Here is a 25377-nt window from a genome sequence, read left to right on the forward strand (position 1 = left end):
CCAAATCTCATCTCGAATTGTAATCCTCACGTGTCCAGGGAGGGACCTGGTGGGAGCTGATTAGATCAGTGGGACAGTTTCCCCCATCCTGTTCTCATGATAGTGAGTGAGTTCTTATGAGATTCGATGGTTTTAAAGTGTGGCAGTTCCCCCTTCACTCTCCCTCTTTCCTGGCACCATGAGAAGATGTGCCTTGCTTCCCGTTTGCCTTCCGCCATGATTATAAGTTTCCTGAGGCCTCCCCAGCCATGAAGAGCTGTGAGTCAATTAAACCTCTTTCCTTTATAAATTACCCAGTCTCAGATCATTCTTTACAGCAGTGTGAAAACAGACTAATACAGATGCCAACATGGACTTTGGAATCAGGCAAACTTCAGCTGGAATAGCAGTTCTTCCACTTACTAGGTGTACAGACTTGGTTTAAATTACAGCTTCTTTGAGTTTCAAAACCCTCATCTATAAAATGGAGATAATAAATATCTACCCTAGAGTAATGGTTTGAGAATTTAATCAAATAATATATTTAAAGCACCTAGCAGATGGTTGATATCCGCCCCCCGTCCTTTTTTTTTGGTGGGAAACCCTGAACCAGGTATGAAGACTGTAGCAGCTTTATTCATAGCAATTTTGGCTGAAGTAAAGTTGTAAGGGGTGGAGGGGTAGGTAAAGGGATTAACCAAAGTCAGAATATCTGCTGAGGTCAGGCCAGACACACAAGTTAGACTGGATATCTATAAGATAGAACACCTTAGAAATGTCTGCCAAGCATCACCGTTCTCAAGTATAGAGGAAAAAGTGGCTTTTATAGAATCAAACTGAAAGGGATGAAGATCTCCTGGAAACATAATTTTATAGGTTAATTTACAACTCTAGGCTTTTCCAATCCAAATTGTTGGACGGCATATTTGATTTTATTGTCTTCATATCAGTTCACTCATACCTGAAAAATGATTCTGAGTAAAACCTTTCTATGAGTCAAAGGCTAAATCCTGAGGCATACAGATGTTTGCTAAATATGTTACCTACCTAATGGAACCACTGAATAGTATTGGATCCTGCAGAATGATTGAAAGTCTAGAACGTAGTGTGTGCAGTGGTAATTTGGAAATGTCTATCCCATCAATGACAATTTTTCCTGTTAAGGAGAAACAGAAGTTACACACACATAGTAAAATCACAAGTAAAATAATATTTGTCTACAAATTGAAAGTTATTTCCTAGTTAGGGGTTGAAATTCAGGAGACCCACTTTTCCATTTAAGCATGTGGTAATTCCTCAAGTATCTAGAACTAGAAACACCATTTGACTCGGCAATCCCATTACTGGGTATATACCCAAAGGATTATAAATCATTCTGCTTTAAAGACACATGCACACTTATGTTTATGGCAGCACTGTTCACAATAGCAAAGACTTGGAACCAACCCAAATGCCCATCAATGATAGACTGGATAAAGAAAATATGGCACATAAACACCATGGAATACTATGCAGCCATCGAAAAGGATGAGCTAATGTCCTTTGCAGGGAAATGGATGAAGCTGGAAACCATCATTCTCAGCAAACTAACACAGGAACAGAAAACCAAACACTGCATGTTCTCACTCATACGTGGGAGTTGAACAATAAGAACACATGGACACAGGGAGGGCAACATCACACACTGGGGCCTGTCGAGGGGTACGGGGTTAGGGGAGGGATAGCATTAGGAGAAATACCTAATGTAAATGATGGGTTGATGGGTGCAGCAAACCACCATGGCACATGTATACCTATGTAACAAACCCGCACGTTCTGCACATGTACCCCAGAACTTAAAGTATAATAAAAAAAATCTTGTGTCTCTAAAAAATATACATATTTGGTGGTGATTTTTCTTTCTTATATATTTCTCCTAAGGGAATTCAGAGTTTTTATTCTGTTTATGTGATCATACCAACCAAAAAGCATTTTTATCCCTTACTGAGTCCTTTTCCTTCTAGTATTCCCTTTATCCTCCTCACTTTATTTCTTTCCATGGGATTTATCAGAATCTGATATTCTATATACTTTTACTTATCTTTTTTTATTGTCTGTTCCCCAACTAGAATACAGGCTCTTTAAAAACCAGGATCTTTGTCATTCACTCCTGTATTGATTTAATAATACAATGCATTACAAATAGAGAAGTAAATTCTGTGGTATGAATATCAAGTTTTAATAAATTTCTCCATACTGCATATGGACTTATAGAGATTTGTGCAGTGTTGATGTTGTTTCTCCACCATGATATATGCAGTTGATCATATCACTTTTGTGCAGAGACCATATTGCCCTGTGAGATAACATGTCAGGCTCAGAATGGCAGCTGCAGTCCTTTTACCAGATAGATTTAGAGCAGGCAAGGGTGATTAGCTTAACCTATGTCTTTCAGGAATAATAGATCAGAAATAATAAATTATGAATTAAAATCTTAATAGCCTACGGCTATTAAAAAGAGAATAAATCATTGATAGTTCACATGGGACCTGAAATCATGTGTCTGAACTCATAAGGATCAGGTTAACCTAACATGATCAGACATAAACATAGTGTTTTAATGAAAAATGTCAATTGATTTTTGATCACTTAATTGCCTTATAACTTTAATCCCACTGAAAGTCCTTAAAGTATCTGTGCATCATTACTAGCTATGGAAAAAATAAGCTGCTAACTTAGTGACAGAAGTTTACCTTGTTCCTGAATCTGAACCCCAAACAAATTGCATTTACTATAGTTCCATGTTGTTGTTCATAAACTGACCTCTTTATCTCACAAACCTGTTGTGTAGATTAAATTCAATAATATAAACTGTCAAGTACAATAAACATGCAAAGTACTATAATCATCGTAATCATTACAGATAATAATAGTAAGCACTCCTTGTACTGTCAAGTACAATAAGTTCGGTCAAATTCGTTGCTGGGTCCTCTTTCATTCAACATACTTTATGTGCTGGCCTATTTATAGGCCACTTGATAGACTAAATAATGTGACTTTTTTTTAAAAAAAGATTAAGTTATTTCTACGCTCTTGTGTATCATATTATTAATAATATGGTGGATGAATTTGTATGTTTTGTGTATGTTGTTGTCATGAGCTTAATCACTTTGCAGCAAAGGTTGCCTCCTCACAAAATGGTCAATGTCCTTAAACCATGTTATTAAGCAGATGATGGTAAGAGTCATGTACCAAAATTTAAAATGCAGATTACTTATCTCCTTATATTTTTTTCCTTTGTTGGAAAGAGACATACATTTAGTCTAAAGGAAGCAAGGCAATTGTCCTCCCTCTTTCTTTCTCTTGAAATTCCACCTCCACCTACTGCTATTCAAAGTGGATGGCCTTGTTTTCATTTTACAAGTTTATTAAAATGCTCTAGCAATAATGTATAGACATGAGTTTAAGGCTCATCATTTTATTTCTCCAATTCTATGTCCTTTATTTACTTTTGAGCTGTTTATTTGGGATATCTGCCTTGAACCATGTGTAGAGCACAAAGTCCTTATAAATATTTGCTTTTCGTTTCTGCAGGATTAGGTAAATTGATGTTTTTTAAAGGAAAGCACCACGTGGCCACTTAAAAAATTTAGTTAGCAACTCACCATCAAATATATCAACCATTCTGAAGAAAGCCAGAGATAACGATGATTTCCCACTGCCAGTGCGACCACATATGCCCACCTACGAAAACAGCTGACACTCAAAGAGAAGAGGACTCAGAAAAGGACAGAAGATTAGCTTAAGTTTTGTTTTTTAACTTAAGATATTATGATAAAACTGTAATTATGTTTAAATAATTACATTATAGTTACCATTTTTTCTTAGGTCTACATTATGAATTATTATCAAGATAAAAACAGGCTGGGCACAATGGCTCACACCTGTAAACCCAACACTTAGGGAGGCTGAGGCGGGTAGGTCACTTGAGGCCAGGAGTTGGAGACCAGCCTGGGCAATATTGCGAAAACCCATCTCTACAAAAAATACACAAATTAGCTGGGTGTGGTGGTGTGTGCCTGTAGTCCCAGCTACTCAGAAGGCTCAAGTGGGAGGATAGCTGGAGCCCAGGAGGTCGAGGCTGCAGCGAGCCGTGATCACGCCACTGCACTCCACTCTGGGTGAAAGAACAAGACCCTGTCTCAAAAAATGAAAAATAAAAATATAAAAACAGTTCTCACCAAGTCTTCCATGATTTCATTCTATTTATTTTTATTTTCATGTGATTGCCTTGCTTTTTCTTCATGGCTTTTTTTTTTTTTTACATTTAGTATATTGTTGGACTAACAAATAATGATTCCATGTTATCTGAGAAGTGATACTTTTATAACAAAAAGTAGAATGATTCCATTTTCTTCTGCCCACTTGTTCTTTTTACAGTAACTAAAAGAAGTCATTTGGGGACTAGAGTTATTATGAATGCAGAGGTTCCCAAGGGGATGGCTATTATGGCCAGGAGTCAGAAGACAGAAATTTTTAAAAACACGCCTATTGTTGACTTTTCTGATCTTCAAGGGAGACTAGTGAATTACAATATGACTTGGAGAACATGTACTGTACTCTGATCCTATCTCTCCCTTTTTTCTTTTATGCGGATAATTTGACCTACACCAGGTAGGGAATATACTTCCTTGGCTGGGAACTATGAAGAGCTTAGGTAGTAAAAAAAGCAGACTCCATCAGAGGTTTTATGTATACAACAAATCAAATGCAGTGATTTCATACCTTTTGTCCAGGTTTGATGTAAGCCTTGACGTGCTTAAGAACAGGTTTCAGATTATTTTCATATCTGACACACAGATCATGGATCTTGATCTCCCCTTCTTGTGGCCAGTGTTCTGGAACTTGAGAAGGATCTGGAGGATGGGATGGGGAAATAGACAGATAATAGGCAGATAGAGATTGATGTAGAAAGAAATGTATACATAGTTAAATACATTTATACATATATATATTTTTCTAAATTTAAAGTAATACTGAACCAAACTATGTGGCAGGTTGTTTCTTGTTTTTTGTTTTTTAGTTTAAATCACATTCAAATAAACACCTTTTGATTAAGCACTTTTAAGACAGTTTTTTTCGTGTTTGTTTTTGGAGCCTTAACCATCATCATCTCTCCTTAGCATTCTGTCACTCAATTCTATTCAAAGTGGATAGACATATTTCATTTCTGAATTGATTTATTTGTTCAGTCAGTTGGTCATTAAACACTTAGGTGCTTTAAATGTGAGAGGGGCTGTACAAGGTGCTGGGAATATGGAGGCGAAAGACACAGCTCGAGGTGCTTACTGTGTCCTTGGGAAAGTGTCCAGTAGGTCAGCACCTACAGTACTACATGGAGGCCCCATGATGAAGGCAAACCTACAGTGCTCTGGGAGCATGGATGGTGCTAACCTTGGAGGTCCAGGAGGGCTCCAAGAGGAAACAGTGCCTGAGATGAATCTTAAAGGATGGGAGATAGGGAAATTTATTTTAAATATACGTACATAGGAGAATAAAGAGGAAAAGAAAGCCTAGCATGTTAGTTTGGCCAGAGTAAAAGTGGTGCAGGTGGATGACAAGAAATGAGACATGATAGATGGGCAAGGGTTGGCTAATGAAGGGGCTCATGATCTTAGCTAAGTTTTCTGGATTTTGTCCTTGAAGAGCTAGATGGCTGTTGAAAAATTTAGGTAAAGGAATGCCTTTTAAGCTTGGAGATTTGCATTTAATGAAGATTATTCTGTCCTCAGTATTGAATTTCCTGACAGTATTATTCTAGCAAAGTTGGGAATCTCAGTCTGTATTTTAAGATCCAAATTTCTTGACATCTAAGTTAATAACGTCTTGAGAAAGAGAATATAATAGTTTATAGTTTAGGTCAGCAATTAATGTAATAAAGCCCAAATATTGTTATAAGTCTCTTTAAATATCATTAAATAAATATCTGTTTGGACTCTGGTTTTATCCAAGACTTTTCAGGCCTAAATAGTCACATCTTTTCAGCTGTACATAAGCAAAGCCAAGATGAGAGAGAGTTTTATGGATATTGAAGTGGAAAGCAAAAGCAGAAACAACAATGTGCCCAACACATACTAATATTTGTTTAAAATAAATATTTAAGTGAAACAAACAATATTTAGAGCAATACCCATTGTGCCTTCATAGTTCTCTGACTCCATAGTCAGGAAACTGTTCACCTTCTTCACTGCACCCATCTGGACCTCCAGGTCAGCCAAGTTCCTCACAACCCAATTCAAATAATTGGTTATCTGTGTCAGGTGATTAAAAAAATTTTTTTAAATAAATTAAAGTAAGAAGTTGTGGTTAATCACCGGAAATTTTGGAACGAGATAACTTGGACCATTAGTGTACATGTGTGATACAACTCATAAGTGCTACAGAATATTAGAGACCAAGGAGAATGTCATGCGATATATCAGCAAAGAAGGTGTCTGGTCCCTTCAAGGGTCCATAAGTGTCACTATTTTGTGAACTGTCCTGATTTCCCTGCATGATGGATAGTATACTCTTCTGTTTGCACTTATCTCATGTATATTCACATTCATTGTAGGCTGGTCCCCAACTGGGTTGTGTACAACTCAGGACAGGGATCCCAAACAGCTTGGAGAGTACTCTGACCACAAGATCTGAGAACTTCTTAAAAATTGGTTCACAATGCTAGAAATGAATCCAAACTGTCCTATAAAGCTGGGTTTGGGCCCCAATCTACTATTATTTGCAAGATGTAATCTTGTTATGAATTTAAACCTTTCCTCTAATGTTCATGAATAAGAGTTGACAATAACTATAGTAGGCCCTCCAACACTGCACAAAATGAGATGTTTTTCCCTTTATTTCTTCTAAAAAAAATGGATACATATGCAGAACGTGCAGGTTTGTTACATAGGTATACGTGTGCCATGATGGTTTCCTGCACCTATTGACCCACCCTCTAAGTTCCCTCCCCTCACCCCCTACCCCCCAACAGGCCCTGGTATGTGTCATTCCCCTCTCTGTGCCCATGTGTTCTCAACATTCAACTCCCATTTATGAGTGAGAACATGCAGTGTTTGGTTATCTATTCCTGTAATATTTTTATCCATACCTACCGTAAGTGCATACAGAAGACCCAAGCCTACCAATCCAGAATTCGAAGACCCACTAATGGATGCTATAGATGCAGTGAGGACAATGCAAGCTCCCAGATAATCCTTTGAAAAAGCAAGAGAAAATGTTAAAAGGTTACTCCCAAGTTCTTAAACCAAATATTTCAATCAATTTACAGAGGTGATCACTAAGAGAATACACATCATTCCATGTGTGTCCAGTTAAGTTTCAGAGGAAGAATACCTAAGATGTAGAAGAATAATAGCTTGCAATATTAGAGCTGGAATGGAGAGTGATTCCATGCTCTCACTATATATATATATATATATATATACTCACTATATATATCTCTCTCTCACTATATATATACACACACATATATACACATATATATATACACACATATATATATACACACACATATATATACATACACACACATATATATGTGATATGGGTTCAGAGAAGTTAAACATCTTGCCAGAAGTTAAGCTACAATTGGTGGCACAACGAGGATCAGATGTAGCGTTTACTTTTTTTTTTTCCGACTTTCTACTGCATTATGTTGCCACACAAGCAGTTATTTTTGGACCTGGTTTTTTTTGGACCTGGTTTTCTAGCTCAGATTCCATGTGTGTTTATGTCAGGATTGTGATTAGCTCCTTTGTGTCGTGTAGTGAGGCCCTTGCAGAAATTTGTCTGTGGTTAACTTGTTGGGATTTGTATTAGGTTGATGCAACAGTAATAGCAAAACCCACAATTACTTTGGCTCCAACCTGGTATTTGAACTTTTTGTCAACTAGCCGGGCTCAGAGTCTGGGACACTAAACCTACAGATTTCATGTAAAAAAGAATAAGCACTATGTTTGCTCAGACAATACAGGTATGGACATGTCTTAATGTATTTAAATAGTGCATGATTTAGTTATAAATTCTTTTCCAAAATTAAAACAATTCTTTAATAACAGCCATAGGTTCAAATAAAAGATGGGAACATCTGTCCATTTCCTAACGCTTTCTTTTTATCCCATTTCCCAACGTTCTTAGGTATTGTTCTGTCTCATCATTCAAAAAAGAAATTCTAAAAACTTCTAATGTTAATGTGTCACACATCCCCAAAGCAGGTAGAATTTCAGATATGCTCACTTTCTAGAATTATCTCAAGTCTCATCCCACTGATAAACTCCTTCTCTAGATAGATTTGTCTCTGGTGCCTCAAAAAAAATCTCACAACTAGATGATAACACATTAATGACAGTAATGGAATGTTGAACATGCTGAAGTCAAAGAATGAAGATGTTTCTCAAATGAGCTCACATGTATACATTCCTTTCTCTTTTAAAAACAGCTCCAAAGATCAAACTGTTGGAGAACAACCAATGATCCCAGCCTTGGAATCAAAATCTGGGTTCAGACACTGACTTTGCCAGTTACTAGTTAATGAGCTTAGACAAGCAACTTAAAACCCTCTGAGACTCAATTTCTTCCTTGGAAAATAGAAATGATATTTAATTCACAAGGATTTTTAAAGGAATAAAAATGTTAAATACCAGTTAGATTTCCCCATCTCCACATACCAGAATGTCTTTTTTTTCCCCTTTGGATAATTTTCAAATGTTTAAAGCAAACTTAAAAATTTGTATGCATCATAAAACATCAAAGGTTAAAGCAGGCACTAAAATTTAATTCCATATTGATGCTCATGATCTTTACAAAGATTAAAGGAAAAAAATCACATAGAGTTAATCCTTTGAGGCAATAAATTTCACAGAGGTAGTAAATACTTTTTTGATTGCCTCTTCTGATGTATCCTTTTTTTAACAACTTGCCACACCCCTACTAGACTGTTCTTCCTCTTTTCCTCTTTATTTGAATTAACTACATGGATGCAGAGAATAACCAGTCTGGGCTGCTCTTCTGCAGTTTATACATGCCAAAGTGCTCCCAAATACTTCTAAAATATTTACAGCAATATCAATGTTTTCCTTTCAGCCATTTTGTATAAAGTTAATACTTTCAAATTTATGTTATACATTTTTATTTCCATATTATTTTTTTCTAAAAGTCTCACAGAGTTTCTGTAATAAGTTGCAGAAAGTAAATTAGTACCAGAAAATCCTTCCAGCAAGGTATGTCTGGCTTGACATTAAAAAAAATATGTCATCTGGCTTCTGAGAAATTTCTGTGAGTGGTGTATATGTTAAGAGTTTGAGGCAAGGTACTTCTTTCATTAACTTCTGTTCTCTACCTCCTGCCAGCTGACTTCATCCATTCATTCATACATTCTTTAAAAAATGTAAGTCAGGTCATATAACTCCCCTGTTTAGAATTAACAGTGCCTTCCTATTATAATACATTCAAACTCAGATGGATGACAAAGCCTAATATATATAGCCTATATATATATAGGCTATATATATATATAGCCTTATCCAGACTACATGTCTGGATTTTGTACCCTGTCTACTCTGACCTCATCTGAGATTACTTTCCTGCTCCTTCACTATACTCCAACCACACTAGCCTTTTTCCTATTCTTGGGAATACATCAACTTTGTTTCTGCCAATGGCTGCCTGAAATGCTTGTCAATAGGTCTCTGATACCTGGCTCCTTCCCATCATTTGAGGTTCAACTGAAACATCACCTCCTTGGAAAAGTCTTCCTTTCTTGGTTCCTAACTCCAGCCCTGTGGCTCTTGTCTATCCCATCGTCCTGTTTTATTTTCTTCAAAGCACTCCGAAGTGTATGAAATGATCTTATTTGCTTATTTGTTTACGTGGTTATTGTCTACCTACTCTCATTAGAATCTACGTTCCATGAGGACAGGGTCTTTGAATTTTTACCATTATTATCTCCAGCAATAGGAATAATGCTAAATACATTGATTATAAAGCTTCAGTACTTGTTTGTGGAGTAAATGACTACATAAATTCACCCCTTCATAAAACATTCACTGAGTTTTTCTATGAGCTGACAATTTTCCAACTTAGGACTTCTCCCGACTTTGCTTTTAGGATTTGTATGAATCATTTAAGTCTCTACCAATCTCATTTCCAGATTTTAAGAGCTGAACATGTAAAGATACTACAGGCGTACATATTTTGATAAAGTGGGGAGTCCAACACCGAGTTTTATAATCATTTAACTCCCATGTCCATTTAGAACTGTAATACGACTGTCTCTTAAAAAGCTTTGCTATGTTTAAGTGTTATGAGTTATTTCCTTTTCTAAAGTGAAAAGTACTTTTACCTAAGCCATGAATTTCATCATTCAGTTCCAAATTATTTTATATATATATATATATATATATATATAACTATTTTAATTGTGAGAAAAAAACTCACAAAATGCTGTTGCTGTGTTTTTTATAAAGAACAGATTTGGACAAAATAGAACAAGGTCATAGCTGACTGAAATATCAAAAATCACTGGGTCTAAATAAATGGAAATTAAACAGTAGGAGTAATATGAATATAAATATAATAAAGGAAATGTAAAACATTATGCAATCAATTTCTCTATTTAGTTTAGTTTACTATGGAAATCTTTGTATTCTATATTGGGCTCCTGAATTTACCCACTGTAAAGAATAACATGGTAGATTTGATTAGAAGATAATTTAAACTATTTTCTATTGAATTAAAATGATAATTCTGGTAACAGGTAGGTAATCTTATTCTGGCAAAAGGGCCAGCAAAAGAAGTGAAAACAGATGATGGGAGAAAAAGGAGAAGACTCATCAATAAGTTGTAGTCAATATATATTTTCTGGGCCCCTTTCACGTGGTTAATGTTTTCAAAACTACTTGTATAATTTTCAGTATGATCACTAGATATTATTAGTTATTAGGCCAGCAATCCAAATGTGCTCAAATTCATATATTAAAATGTTTTAGAAATATTATTTTTGACCCTTCAGCAAAAGAAAGGCATAGCTTTTTGAGGTACATTTTATAGCAAAAATCTTCAGAAGAGGAACTGATTTTCAAAATCTACAATCAACTAAATTCAAATAGATATTATAGCTTGAAAGCCAATATATCTATAGTTTAGTATATATAACAAAGTTATTTTATTATAAAAATATTTTTAAACTTTCTTTTTAAAGAAAAAGCCATTCAGGCTGTCTTTTAATTTTACTAACTAGATACTTCCCAGCTCACTGCTGGATTACTACCACTGCTAAAAACTGTTTTTTTTTCTAAAGTACTGGAAATATTTTAGAGACTACTGATCAGAATTTTATCTTGATTTGCATAAGGGATGAAGCTCCTTTGTGTACTACACTTTTCAAAAAATATATAGCAAAATCACTAAATTTCAATCACTTCTCTTCAAATATTACAGTAGTATAGAAATGTGAAATTAATAGCTAACATAAAAGCTTTTGTGGCCAGGTGCAGTGGCTCATTCCTGTAATCCCAGCACTTTGGGAGGCCAAGGCGGTCAGATCACGAGGTCAGGAGATCGAGACCATCCTGGCTAACACGGCGAAACCCCATCTCTACTAAAAACACAAGAAATTAGCTGGGTGTGATGGCAGGCACCTGTAGTCCCAGCTACTCGGGAGGCTGAGGCAGAAGAATCGCTTGAACCCGGGAGGCAGAGGTTGCAGTGAGCTGAGATCATGCCACTGCACTCTAGCCTGGGTGACAGAGTGAGACTCCGTCTCAAAAAAAAAAAAAAAAAAAAATGCTTTTGTTAGGTCTCCGATGTTCACTTCTTTTACTGTTAAACTTAACAAGTTTAATGAATCACAAAGTGACCCTACGGTTACATCTTTCCATTCCTCTGCAAATATGTGAGTAGCAAACAGCTTAGAGGCAATAAACTAAGAAAGGAGAAGCAGATGGTCTGCATAACTTTCACAGAAGACAGCAAATACTTAGGGATCACTAATAGCATTTATTCTACTGCTATAGTCTTACACATCCTAAGCAATCTACTCAGTGAAAACCACCTTCCATCCAAATGATACAATGAAATGGGAGATTCAACTTAGGAAACAGAAGTTACGACACAGATGAATTATCTATGTTCAAAAGAGGGCTTTTATCTGTAGAATAGTAAATTAGAACTTCCATCAATTCTGTGAATTCAATACTCCCCACCAGAAGATTCCCACGTTGAAAGAGAGGTCTCTTTTCAGATTTCTAGTGATTCAAAGACATCTATCTATATTTGGAATTCTAATGAAAACTGTAATTCTCTATAAGGCAGCCTTGTAAATAGTTAATAGCAACTGAAAAGTATGTGATCATTCTCCTTCATATAGCACTCAGGAGCACATTATGGTACCACTGGGTGTCTGCAAGAATATATTAGGGCCTCCAAATTACGAGATCACTGCATCCCTGTCTGTCGTTGAATTGTGAACACACAAAAAAGCAGTGTTGTCTCACAAAATAGACTCTTGTGCAAGCTCACCCTAAAGACCATTTTCACTTTAGCCTGTTGACTCTAAAGTATTTATTTTTGGCTTCTTCGTGTGAATTTTCTTTTATCCTTTCACCACACAGCAAGATAAAGCCTTGGAAAGACAGCCTTTAGATAAAGTTACACCATTTTTGCAACTGAAAACACCAATGCCAAAGAACTGGAATTGTTTAGTGCAAAGGGATGAAGAGAAAATACTGTGCTGAACAAGAGGACGCAAGCAGCAATCAGAGGTTGGGCTATAGTGACACATTGCACTCAACCGTGGCCGGCTTCACTTGGCACCCAGAGGAAAAACAGTCCCCTGTGCTGCCAAAGCAAGTCCAGTGGCCAGCCACAGTCTAGCCGCTTTCTACCAGCCAAATTATTTTATTCTTTTAGTCTCTTGTCCTTTTATGATTTGAGTGTGTTATGGCCTTTATTTTTTTCCCAATTCAAAATGAATATGACATGAATACGGTGGGCAAGGCTAGATCTTCCATAGGGAAAACTATTTGCGTAGACAAAGAGGAAAAAATCATGATTGTCTTAACTCTTACTTAACATGACTTGGAAAAGAAAAGAAAGCTCTATATTTTTTTAAAAACATAAACAATTATTTTGAGATACGTTCCATCAATATCTAGTTTATTGAGCGTTTTTAGCATGAAGGGGTGTTGAATTTTATCAAAGGCCTTTTCTTCATCTATTAAGATAATGATGTGGTTTTTGTCATTGGTTCTGTTGATGTGATGGATTACGTTTATTGATTTGTGTGTGTTGAACCAGCCTTGCATTCCAGGGATGATGCTGACTTGTTCGTGGTGGATAAGCTTTTTGATGTGCTGCTGGATTCGGTTTGCCAGTATTTTATGGAGGATTTTTGCAATGATGTTCATCAGGGATATTGGTCTGAAATTTTCCTTTTCTGTTGTGTCTCTACTAGGTTTTGGCATCAGGATGATGCTGGCCTCATAAAATGAGTCAGGGAGGAGTCCCTTTTTTTCAATTGTTTGGAATAGTTTCAGAAGGAATGATACCAGCATCTCTTTGTACCTCCAGTAGAATTTGGCTGTGAATCCATCTGGTCCTGGGCTTTTTTTGGTTGGTAGGCTACTAATTATTGCCTCAATTTCAGAACTTGTTATTGGTCTATTCAGGGATTCAACTTCTTCCTAGTTTCGTCTTGGGAGGGTGTATGAGTCCAGAAATTTATTCATTTCTTCTAGATTTTCTAGTTTATTTGCATAGAGGTGTTTATTGCCTTTTCTGATGGTAGTTTGTATTGATGTGGGATTAGTGGTGATATCCCCTTTATCATTTTTTATTGTATGTATTTGATTCTTCTCTGTTTCTTCTTTATTAGTCTGGCTAGCAGTCTATCTATTTTGTTGATCTTTTCAAAAAACCAGCTCCTGGATTCACTGATTTTTTGAAGGGTTTTTCATGTCTCTATCTCAACATATGAAAAAAAGCTCCTCATCATCACTGGTCATTACAGAAACGCAAATCAAAACCACAATGAGATACCATCTTATGCCAGTTAGAATGGCAGTCATTAAAAAGTCAGGAAACAACAGATGCTAGAGATGATGTGGAGAAATAGGAACACTTTTACACTGTTAGTGAGAGGGTAAATTAGTTCAACCATTGTGGAAGACAGTGTGGCCATTCCTCAAGGATCTAGAACCAGAAATACCATTTGACCCAGCAATCCCATTACTGCATATATACTCAAAGGATTATAAATCATTCTACTATAATGATACATGCACACATATGTTTATTGCAGCGCTGTTCACAATAGCAGAGACTTGGAACCAACCCAAATGTCCATTGATGATAGACTGGATAAAGAAAACATGGCACATATACACCATGGAATACTATGCAACCATAAAAAAGGATGAGTTCATGTCCTTTGTAGGGACATGGATGAAGCTGGAAACCATCATTCTCAGCAAACTATTGCAGGGACAGAAAACCAAACACCGCGTGTTCTCACTCATAAGTGGGAGTTGGACAATGAGAACACATGGACACAGGGAGGGGAACATTATACACTGGGATCTGTCAGTGGGTGGGGGGCTAGGGGAGGGATAGCATTAGGAGAAATACCCAATGTGGATCACGGGTTGATGGGTGCAGCAAACCACCATGGCATGCGTATACCTATGTTACAAACATGCATGTTTTGCGTATGTATCCCAGAACTTAAAGTATAATTAAAAAAGAAAAAGATAAACGAAAATTGGATGAGGTTCAGAGAACTTCCCAAATTCAACAAAAGGTGTTCCTACTCTGGTTGCTCTCTCTTCTTTCTTGAGATTTTCTGTCAATAGCAGTGACATGGCTTAGGAAAGTTAAAACTAGGCATAAAGAGGAAGGGAGGGGAAACATAGCCACAGAAAGCAATGATATCATGTTTTCTCCGGTTTCCATTATGGCTCTGAGTCCACGAATTAGAGTTGGTGAAATCTGTGTGAAGAAATCCTGCTTGCCTCTTCTAATTTATTCCCAATGAAGTGACCTTCTTTATACCATTTTGGTTTCATTCCTGCTCTGGGAACTCTAAGAATATTTGCTAGAAGCAGATATTTATGTGAACTTACTGAGTAATACGACAAAGAGGGGGTTGTGTTGATACCATAGATAAGATCAATGCAGATGTACTGGGCCAATTAGAAATTTTCATTACTTTAAAAAAAAAAAAGACTTACAAGGCAGAATATATCCAGCTGTGGGGTGTAGAGAACAGTTCACACCCTAGTCTCCAAGGTCCTATATCTCAACTTCATTTTTCTCACACAAGATCCAGGTATTCCAAACTAAAATTCTGTCTCCAGTGATGTGGACATGCCCACAGAAACACAGTAGTAATGAGGTCATTTATATGTGCACAATTGAGAGAAAAGGTTATTTCTCAGGAGAAGTCATTTACCTTATTTAACACTCCTACTGTGGCATATGTTCTTGGATTATAGTATTTATATTTAAATACACCTGGTTCCAGTGAAAACTCTCAGTTCACTTAGAAGAGCAGAGCGACAGTGAATCTGACTGGTCTCACAATGGATCTCTGAGATTGTCTAGAGGGGTGTGTATGTGTGCGTGTGTATACGTGTTTATCCATATAAAGTTACTGACATAAATACAATGGATGGAGGCAAAGCATATACAAAGGACCTTGAACCTTGACTTCTGTCAGCAGATATGCCTGGAACCTTGAAATAAATCAACAAACATTTCTTGCCAAAATATATCTTTGCCCATCAGAAATGAAAATAAAATACTCCTTAATCTTTTGTATTAATTTTTAAGGGAGAGTTCTAGTAATAAGACTAGACTGCAAATCTTGGAAGGATTCTAATACACAGAAAGCAAGGAGAAGACATAGTAACAAATGCATTAAAAGTCACCAAATGAATGGCCTGTTCTGCCCTTCCTGTTTCAAGTGTCAGTATTTTGTTTTTTGCAGGTGGAATTCAAGATATAGAGTCTATTATATTGAGGCAGGTTCAACTGCTTTTTCACGTGGGGGTTAAAGTACTGGGTTATGAGTCAAACTAAACTAAACCATTTTGAGTTTGGCTGCTGTTCCTTTCTAATTTTTCCTGACCTTCCCTTTCTTGGCAGTCTTAAGGCTCTAATATCTTGTCTTCTGGCTATGAGAACAGAGCATATGGTTTGCTTGAAGATTCTTGTTCAACACTTATCCATTAATCTGACAGCAGGAAGTGCTAAAGAGCAGAAACAGGAGTCGGTCAGACTCTCACCTCAAGTCCAAGGCTAATATGCTTGCCCCTAAAAGACATACTTGATCTTCAAGTTCAGGAAAACCAGATACAAAGGTAACTGCTAACATTTCTCCCTGATGATTTTGGGACATTCTTTCAGTAAGCTATTCCATCAGTAATTATATTATTCATATATGATTTTTTTCCCTTATAGAACAACACACACACACACACACACACACACACACACACACACACACACACTCACATATCAAAACAAGGAATTATGGAATTATGGTTTGGATAGGGTTTGGGAATAATGTTTTGGTTTTGTGATAAATCCTAAGTAACACTTCACTTGCCTTTATTTATCTATACGTAATTCCCAAGAAACTCTGCCCTGCCTTCTTCCAACTGTCACAGCTACCTGGAGGGAATTTATCAGCAACCAATACTTCTATTAAAACTTTGTGAAAAATAACTATGCTGCGCTGTTGAATAATTTCTACATAATGACTTAATATAGTTGAGGAGAATCTCTGTAAACCAGTGAGAAATCATGATAATAAAAGCTCACAAGGATGTCCAAGATTCTCAGTTAATCTGTATCCATCAATCAACTACTCAGATTTTAATTTGGGCTGCTTCATTTCTATTAAATTCCCTTTACCATCTTCCTTCTCTTTTCTGTTGTGTTTTGAAAGAAAGCCTATATGTTAGTGAAACGCAATTAGTGGAAATAAGATTCTCCCAATAGTAGAGATAAACATGCTTTTTCTTTTCAAAACCCACAAATACCTATTTAAAAAATTACACTCAACTCACCATTACCATCAAAGTAGCTTATCCATGTTCCGGATGGCACAGACTACAAACTATATTCCTTGCCTTCTGGAATGTCTTTCTCATCTCTCCTACTTGATACTCCAGCTCATTGGCTTATGAACCCCCTACCAGGGCAGGTACCATTCATTATTCATTCATAAAACATTTCTTGAATGCATTCGCCAATCAGTGTAGTAGGGGATTTATGTTACTTTTAAGCCACTGCCCATCCAAGGTACAAGGTACACATTCTTATTTTACAGATGAGGAACTGGGACTAAAATTAACTTGCTAGACCAAGTCTGTGTGATGCCAAAGCTTGTGCTTGTTCTTCTACATTATGCAAGACAGAAGGCAACAGATGATTAACTGTAGTTTTCTACATTTTGTACTAACATGACCCTCCACTGGCTGAAAATGTAGAAAGCTGCCATCCTTCCAGGCAGGACCAACTCAGTGAAGGAAATGAGTACATCTGTTCACTTGCCAAATGTGGTCTTTTGGAAAAAAAAAAATTGAAGTTATACAAATATTTGCCATTCCATTAACTTATGTGATCTAGAAACTAATGAACACAAAATGAATTTTTGCTTTTTGGGCTATTTGTCTTGTCATTAGCTAAAACATTATGACAAACTTCATCTGTAACATAAACAAACCTGAGCTATTTTAAAGTCCAGAAAATGTGAAGCTAGTGCCGAATTTCAGTGGAAGACTAATTTTTACAACTGTCTGCCTCTTTGCAGCAGGCGTCTTCTCTATTTGGTTTCCATTTCGAAATCATGAAATGAACGTACCGTCCTGACCTCCAGCCATCTGTTGGCAGCTGAGAGAAATAAGTAGGCAATGTTGTTTGTATCCGTCAGTTCTAGCATACGTTGTTTAAATCTGGTTTCATGTCTGCAGAAAACAAAAACACGATGTTAACTACACAACAGGAGAGGTAATAAAAAAGTCACACTTACTACTACACTATTTACTCAACACAGTGACAAACTGATGGCATGGAATGATCAGTAAATAGATTTTTTTTTTTTCCCAGATGGAGTCTTGCTCTGTCACCCAGGCTGGAGTGCAGTGGTGCGATCTCAGCTCACTGCAAGCTCCGCCTCCTGGGCTCACGCCATTCTCCTGCCTCAGCCTCCCAAGTAGCTGGGACTACAGGCGCCCGTCACTATGCCCGGCTAATTTTTTGTGTTTTTAGTAGAGACGGGGTTTCACCGTGTTAGCCAGGATGGTCTCGATCTCCTGACCTCATGATCTGCACGCCTTGGCCTCCCAAAGTGCTGGGATTACAGGCGTGTGCCACTGCGCCCGACCCAGTAAATAGATTTCTACTTCAAAATAAAGACCAGCTGCTACTGCTCTTTGCATTCTTAGTAGAGATGGTGTGGTCAGGTGTTTATTTCCTTTCTTATACCCTTACTAGGAAAAAGAGTCCTTCTAATGACAGCATTGTATTAAAGATCAGTTCATAAATTTCCACATAATTATTGTAGCCATGAGAATAAGGCATAGCCTACTACATTAAAAGGGCCTTACAAAAACCAAGATAAATTGTGTAAAAATGCAACTCTACCGACATTTTGTGGCATTTATTTTACTTTTCCAAACAACACAGTTAGAGTTGGGTAGGAAGTGCTGGATCAGAACCAGGGAAGACAGAAAACTATGCATTTGCAACTGGCAAAAATATACTTTTAAAATTATCTTTTTGCCTAATATTTCTGGGAACCAAAGAAAAAAACTGGGGTGGCAACAAGTAGAGGATGGGGGACACTAGAGATGATGGCAAATGTTCTACACCCCCAAATTCTAAAGTATTTGTAAGGATGGTCATTGCATAAAAGGAATTTGGTCTGTGTACTTTCAGGGTTCTATGATATATATCGTTTGGATATTGATCTTCAACAAATTAAGTTAATTCTTGGTGCTCAATAAAATCACACCAAATTCTGTGTAACCCATTTTATAAATAAAACTGTTACTAAAAGCCCTATCCATTTAAACATCTGAGCCAATATCTCAAAGAAATTCATGCTACATGGTAGAAAAATTCTTCTCTAAATCACAACAATAGTCTCTTTTTATTTCTCAATTATTTTTCCTGAATAACAGAAATGTTGGAAGGCTGGATAATATAATAAAAATAACTGGTTTGAAGGTGGGGAAAATACCAAATCAAAACGTGATTTATTCACTCTCTGCAGCCGCGGTTTGTCTTATAGAAACCTCCCATCTATGGGTTATGTTTGCAAGAAATAAGCAAACTTCATCTGACAGAATGGCAGTGATTCTTTCTTGATAAAAGACTTCCCCCACTCACCTCCCCAGTTGTTAAGTAAAATTGTAAAAATGTATAATAAATCATCACATGTCAAAGAATGAAGATATCCTGGGTGGGGTGTTCATTTGGCCCACTGAAGTAATCCATACAGGCCAATATAAAGCAGATGCTTGATATCTATCCAATCAATCTGATCACTCCAATATGTCAAAAAAGATAGATAATTCAGTCAGACAGGAAGCTCTAATCTACAATAATCAGAGAACTCAGCAATCATAGCCAAGTAGTTACCTCACTTTGAGTTGAGTATCCATGACCCAAATGCCATGCTGCCATGCAGGGGAGGACCTGGCCTGAATGGCAACACTCTGCTGTGGGACTAAGCAGTCCAAGCTTACCCTCCAGCTGGCCTTTTTAGGGATGAATATAGAGAATAACTAAAGAGTAGGGGGGATGTTCAAAGGGTTATGGAATTTACTGAAACAATGAACATGAACCATAAAGATTATCTATCTATCTATCTATCTATCTATCTATCATCAATCTATCTATCTATCATCTATCTATCATCTCTCTATATACACACACGCAAGGCTCATATTTTTTTTTTTTTTTTTTTGAGGCAGTCTCACTCTGTCGCCCAGGGTGGAGTGCAGTGGCTCGATCTCAGCTCACTGCAACCTCCGCCTCCCAGGTTCAAGCGATTCTCCTGCTTCAGCCTCCCCAGTAGCTGGGACTACAGGTATCTGCCACCATGCCCAGCTAATTTTTGTATTTTTAGTAGAGATGGGGTTTCACCATGTTGGCCAGGATGGTCTCGAGCTCCTGACCTCAGGTGATCCATCCACCTTGGCTCATTCTTTTTTGTACCTGCTAGGTACATGTTTGGTAGATTTTCATCCATTCATTCAGGAGCATTTAGCAATCATCCACTGTAAGCAAGACATTATGCTAGACACTGAGGATATAGGAACAAGACATGACCTACTCCCTTGAAGTGTCAACTGTCTAGTGAAGGGAGGAAACACAGCATTAACAAGTAAAAATGGTGCAACACACTAGCTATAAGGACCTTATGCGCAAAATGCTACACGAACATAAAGGAAGGGCATGATTTGCACCAACCAGAGGATCAGCATGGTAGGAAATGGAGTGAAGGGTGGAGAGAGAGGAAGGGTTAAGCAAGGTGTCACAAAGGACAAGGAAGATAATCTGAGTGAGGTTTTTAAGGGATAAGCAGAATGTTTTTGGTGAACAAGGCATTCTATGCAGCAGGAACAATATGAGAAAAGGCACAGAAATGAGAAAGCGCCACATGTTCCGGGGCTTGAGACAGGTTCTTCTCCCTAGAGGACTGTGTGATGGAGAGATTGGAGATGAGGCCAGGTGGACCAAAGCCAGTGGACTACATTTGAGATGAACCTCAAACACTTGATTCTGACAAAGTGCTTTATCTGGAACACTTTTGACTCTTCCTCTAGTTTTGGGATATTGTTTCAGATCCACTCTTAAAGAGTTTGTAAATGGAGTTGGCAATAGTCTGAGGCAGCAGAGGGGAGGGGTGAAAATGCAGTGAACATTCTTTCTGCGTGTTTCTATTTGGCAAGAAACCTTCTGTTTTCCTAATGGAAACTTTGACACACTCAGCCTGTATCTTTTCATCCATATCCAGCTCATCTTCTGAACATTCTTAGACCTTTATTCTGTCAGACAAGAAAAAAATAGGAAAGGTCACTAAAATCTCAGTCTAATTTAACTGTGATGCTTTCGTGGTAAACTACTTGAGGGAGTTCATTGCTTCATGTAAGTACACCACGAACCCTCAATGCAGGGGAGGAAAAGCAGCCACATCAGTAAATATTAACTTTCCAAAGAGTTCAAGACTCTGGGGACTCCAGATAGCTTGAAAGAAAGGAACAGATGGATGGAAAAAGACACATTCAATTCCTGACCACAAGTACCAAATGTAAGGATTCTAGAATTTTATCCATGGCAGCAGGGCCATCCCCACATTTTCAAGACTTCTTTTGGGCTTAAAAATGCTGATATTTATGACAGTTAACAAAAATGCTTTACGTCCCTAATCATCAGAGAAATGCAAAGTAAAATCACAATGAGACACCACCTTACCCCTGCAAGAATGACCATAGTTTAAAAATTAAAAATGAACTCTGGAGGATCTAAACCTGGATTAGATCATGCAGGTACTTCCAGATAGAAATTGAGTTGTCTTTTGTTTCTTCCAACTATAATTCAAGCATTGAAATTTAACATAATATTTTGTTCTACTTACAGCTACCTAGAAGTTTTCCTAATGTAAAATTAAAGATAGTAATGCTAAATTATGCTCATGTGTCTAGGGGAGAACGTAAATGAAAAATCTGAATCTTGATTCTTGGTCAATTTCTTCTTTCATTCTAAATCTTCCTCATTCCCTTCACGATGCTCTGCCTTGTTCTTGTCCCCATCCCTCTCAGAAGATGACTTCCCCTGTCCTTCAAGGAGAAAACAGAGGCTGTTATATGTTGAACTCTTCAACTTTTTCCTGAATCTATTCAGATCCTTTTCATACCTTCATAGAGGAGCTATGTACCAAATACTCTTCAAGCTGAAGTGGTCTTCACACTTGGGCACTTAACATACTCCTGCTAATCTGCTGTAATAATCTTCTCTGTTAACTGTCCCATCCCGCCTATATCTCCACTTCTTCCCTTCAGTCTTTGAAAATGTCTAGTTCATTATCCTCTTAAAAATGAAAACACAATAGTGAAAAAGCTCCTTCTTTTAGTTAGCTCTCCTAAACTCCTTCCCACCTCAGTAAAACTCTTTCAAAAAGTAGTTTTTCCTTGCCATGTCCATGTTCTGATTTCCAATTAATTTTTTAACCCTCTGAATTTTGCCTTCAATTCTCTCCACTTTATCATTACTGTTCTTGCTAAGGTTATCAATAGCTTCATGGTTGCCATATCCAATGGACACTTTTAATTCTTTTTTATTCTTCTTTTATGTTGTTATTACTATTGACCATTCAATTTCTTTTTAAAATGCTCACTTGATTAACTCCAATGACACCACTATCCTGATTTTTTGCCTGCTACTTAGATGGATTATTTTCTCAACTGGTCTGAATTCCTCTCCCTTAGTAGGAAGATGGATTCTGCCCTATTAAGTGTTAACATTTGGCACTTATATGTCATTGAGGTCTTGGAAGGAAATGGACAAGACTGAATTAAGGTGCATTACAGTGGTGTTGCCTAGGGTAATATGCATCAAACACAGGTAGAGCAGTCCCTTAGGCTTTCCAGACCTGTCCTTGACCTGGGTAGAGCTGCTACAGGTAAAGGTTTACTTACCAGAAGGTGCCATTTGGATAAAGGGCTATCAGAAATTTCAGCTGACCACTTAATGGCCTTTAATGGCCTCTAGGGAGGCAAAGTGCTTGGGTGCTGGCCTCTCCTATCTGGATATATGTGTGTGTGTATATATATCCATTTGGTATTTGTGGTCAGGAATCGAATGTGTCTTTTTCCATCCATCTGCTCCTTTCATATTATATATCCAGAAGAATAAAAGTGGGGCTGAAAATGATATATATATGACTTATACATATAGCATACATAACATTATATATATACACACACACACACACACACACACACAAACACACAGAGTGCACACATGAGGAGAGAGCCCAGTGAACTGATCTTTGCCACCATTAACTTCTCACTCATAGGATAGTTGATCTTTACAGGGACCAACTTGCTAAAATAGTAGTCACAACATCAAGATTGCCAAGACGTAGACCCTCCTCCCACAAACAAGGCATTGGTTTGGATTTGATGGCATCAGGCTGGCCTGTGTTGGGGTTGGCCAGAAGCAGGAGGAGCTCAATAGGATTTTTAGTTGAAAGACTGAGACCATGACAAGGGGCAACATCAACCCTTCCCCTTTACTGAGCAAGCTGACTGGGAACAGAATTCAAACAGTCTGTCCAAATTAGGAGGGCTGGAAGCAGATGTTGAAGTAAACAGCCATGGAGATATTAGCAGAAAGTAGTAGGTTGAGCAATGAAGTGTCCTTTAATTTATTCAAAAAACATCTGGACACCTACTATGTGACTGACTCTGTCAATATTCTAAAGATTAAGATGAAGGACACATTACCAGCTCTTAAGTAGCTCCCAATCTTGTAGAGGAATGCAAACACACAAACAGTTGATTATGATGCAGTGTGCTAAGTTTAGGATGCAACTTAACAGAGATCTAAGAAGGACATGGACTCTACATTCTAACATTCAGAGAAGGCTTACCACAGTAGATGATAATCATGGACTGATATTTCAGCAATGAGATGGGCACTGGTTAGCCAAATATAAAAGGATATTGGGAGGGACAAGTAATACAACCTATCTTACTCTTAACCTAAGAGGACCAGCTTTGTTTAATGAGGCAGCAATTGGCAGATCATATTTTCCACAGGATCTTTTTTATCTACTTGTTCTTTAAGTGCTGGTAGTCTGAAATTTTTCTGCAAGCTCCTCTTTTCTTAATCTACACCATCTCCCTCAGCAATCAAATCCATGGGCAAAACTTTATTATCCATAAAAGAATGATACTCAAACCTGTATCTTCTGCCGTTAGATATCTCTTAGACATCAGACCTGTATACCAAAATGATCAAAAAAATGTCCCGCTGGATATCTCATTACTACCTACACCTGTTCATAACCAGACTCATGAACTCCTTCTCCAATCCTCCACATCATCTTCAATTTCCTAACTTGGAAAACTACCTACTCATGGGAATCAGAAACTTAGAAGGAATCACCTTCAACTTCTCCCTCAACCTTACTCTTCACATTCAATTTGCCCCTAAATTTCATTGTTCCCACTTCCTAAATATTCCTTAAATCTGTGCTTTCTCTCCCGGTCCTTAGTTCCTTATCCTGCCTTTGTAATCTCTCATGTGGACCACTGCAACAGCCTCCTGGAGTCTCCTTGCCTTGGGCGTTAACCATCCCCAGTTCATAGTAGTATCCCAGAGTTATTGTGATGAACACAACTCTGATCATATCACTTTCCTGCTCAAAATTCTTCAGTGACTACCACACATTGAAAGAATCCAGTCTAAGTTATTTAAAGGTACTTATCAATGCCCTTTATGTACTGGCCTCTACTATGGTTTCAAGCCTCATCGCCATAGCCACCTTCTCTGTACTTAATCTATGTTCCAACAGTACTGGCTTCTTTTGATTTCCATATAAAATAGAAATCTTTATGTTTTCATACATCTGTTACATCTTCTTTGAATATTCTATCTCCTGTATCTGCCAGGTCAATTATTCCTCATTCAAAGATTTGTTTTTCAATAATTATCTCCCCATTCCTTCTAGACAGAGTGCTACCCTGCTCTCTGACACAGTTGTTTCTTGTGATATTAGACTATGTATCATGCCATGTTGCTATTTTTTTCTTAAACCCTCTCTTCTACTAGGCTATGAGCTCCTTAACACAGCCCATGTTAGCTACTTAGTCAATATATATTTATTGAGCACTTACTTAGTCCCAGGCACTTCTCCCAGCTAATGATGCTACAACAACAAAAAAAGAAAAAGCGTGGGATGATCTGATAGGGCTTACATTCCAGTTGGAAAGGATAGATAACTTGTAAACAAATAAAAAAGATGATTTAAAATACTCAGATAAATATCACAAAGGAAATAAAAAGGATAACATGGCAGGTGTATGTGGAGAGGATGCGGGGAGGGAGGGCAACAGTGCCACTTTTTGCTGGTTGGAAATGAAAGGCCGTGTCTTTTTAGTCTTTATATACCTACAGCAAGAATAGTACCTGGCATATGTTCAGTACTCAAATATTTCTTAAATAAATTGAATTAAAAGGACTTATTTGGTGAAAAAAGTAATCTTTAATACAGTGTACATATTAATACCAGTGATCATGCTGGTTATTGGAATATAAATTTCATGTTAATATCTACCTTCAATG

General features: G+C 37.4%; 1 protein-coding gene across 1 annotated transcript in view; it reads right to left on the minus strand.

The window, feature by feature from the left end:
• ABCC9 (ATP binding cassette subfamily C member 9) overlaps positions 1-25377 on the minus strand; it is a 149620-nt gene that overhangs the window by 12303 nt on the left and 111940 nt on the right. The window contains exons 31-36 of the mRNA XM_024257212.2: positions 17882-17984; positions 7110-7211; positions 6149-6269; positions 4744-4874; positions 3624-3702; positions 1027-1135 (exon numbers count right to left, since the gene is read on the minus strand). Of these exons, the coding sequence (XP_024112980.1) occupies positions 1027-1135; positions 3624-3702; positions 4744-4874; positions 6149-6269; positions 7110-7211; positions 17882-17984 (645 nt within the window). The remainder of the gene's footprint in view (positions 1-1026; positions 1136-3623; positions 3703-4743; positions 4875-6148; positions 6270-7109; positions 7212-17881; positions 17985-25377) is intronic.

Source organism: Pongo abelii, chromosome 10 (genome assembly GCF_028885655.2).
Source record: "Pongo abelii isolate AG06213 chromosome 10, NHGRI_mPonAbe1-v2.0_pri, whole genome shotgun sequence".
Classification (NCBI taxonomy): domain Eukaryota; kingdom Metazoa; phylum Chordata; class Mammalia; order Primates; family Hominidae; genus Pongo; species Pongo abelii.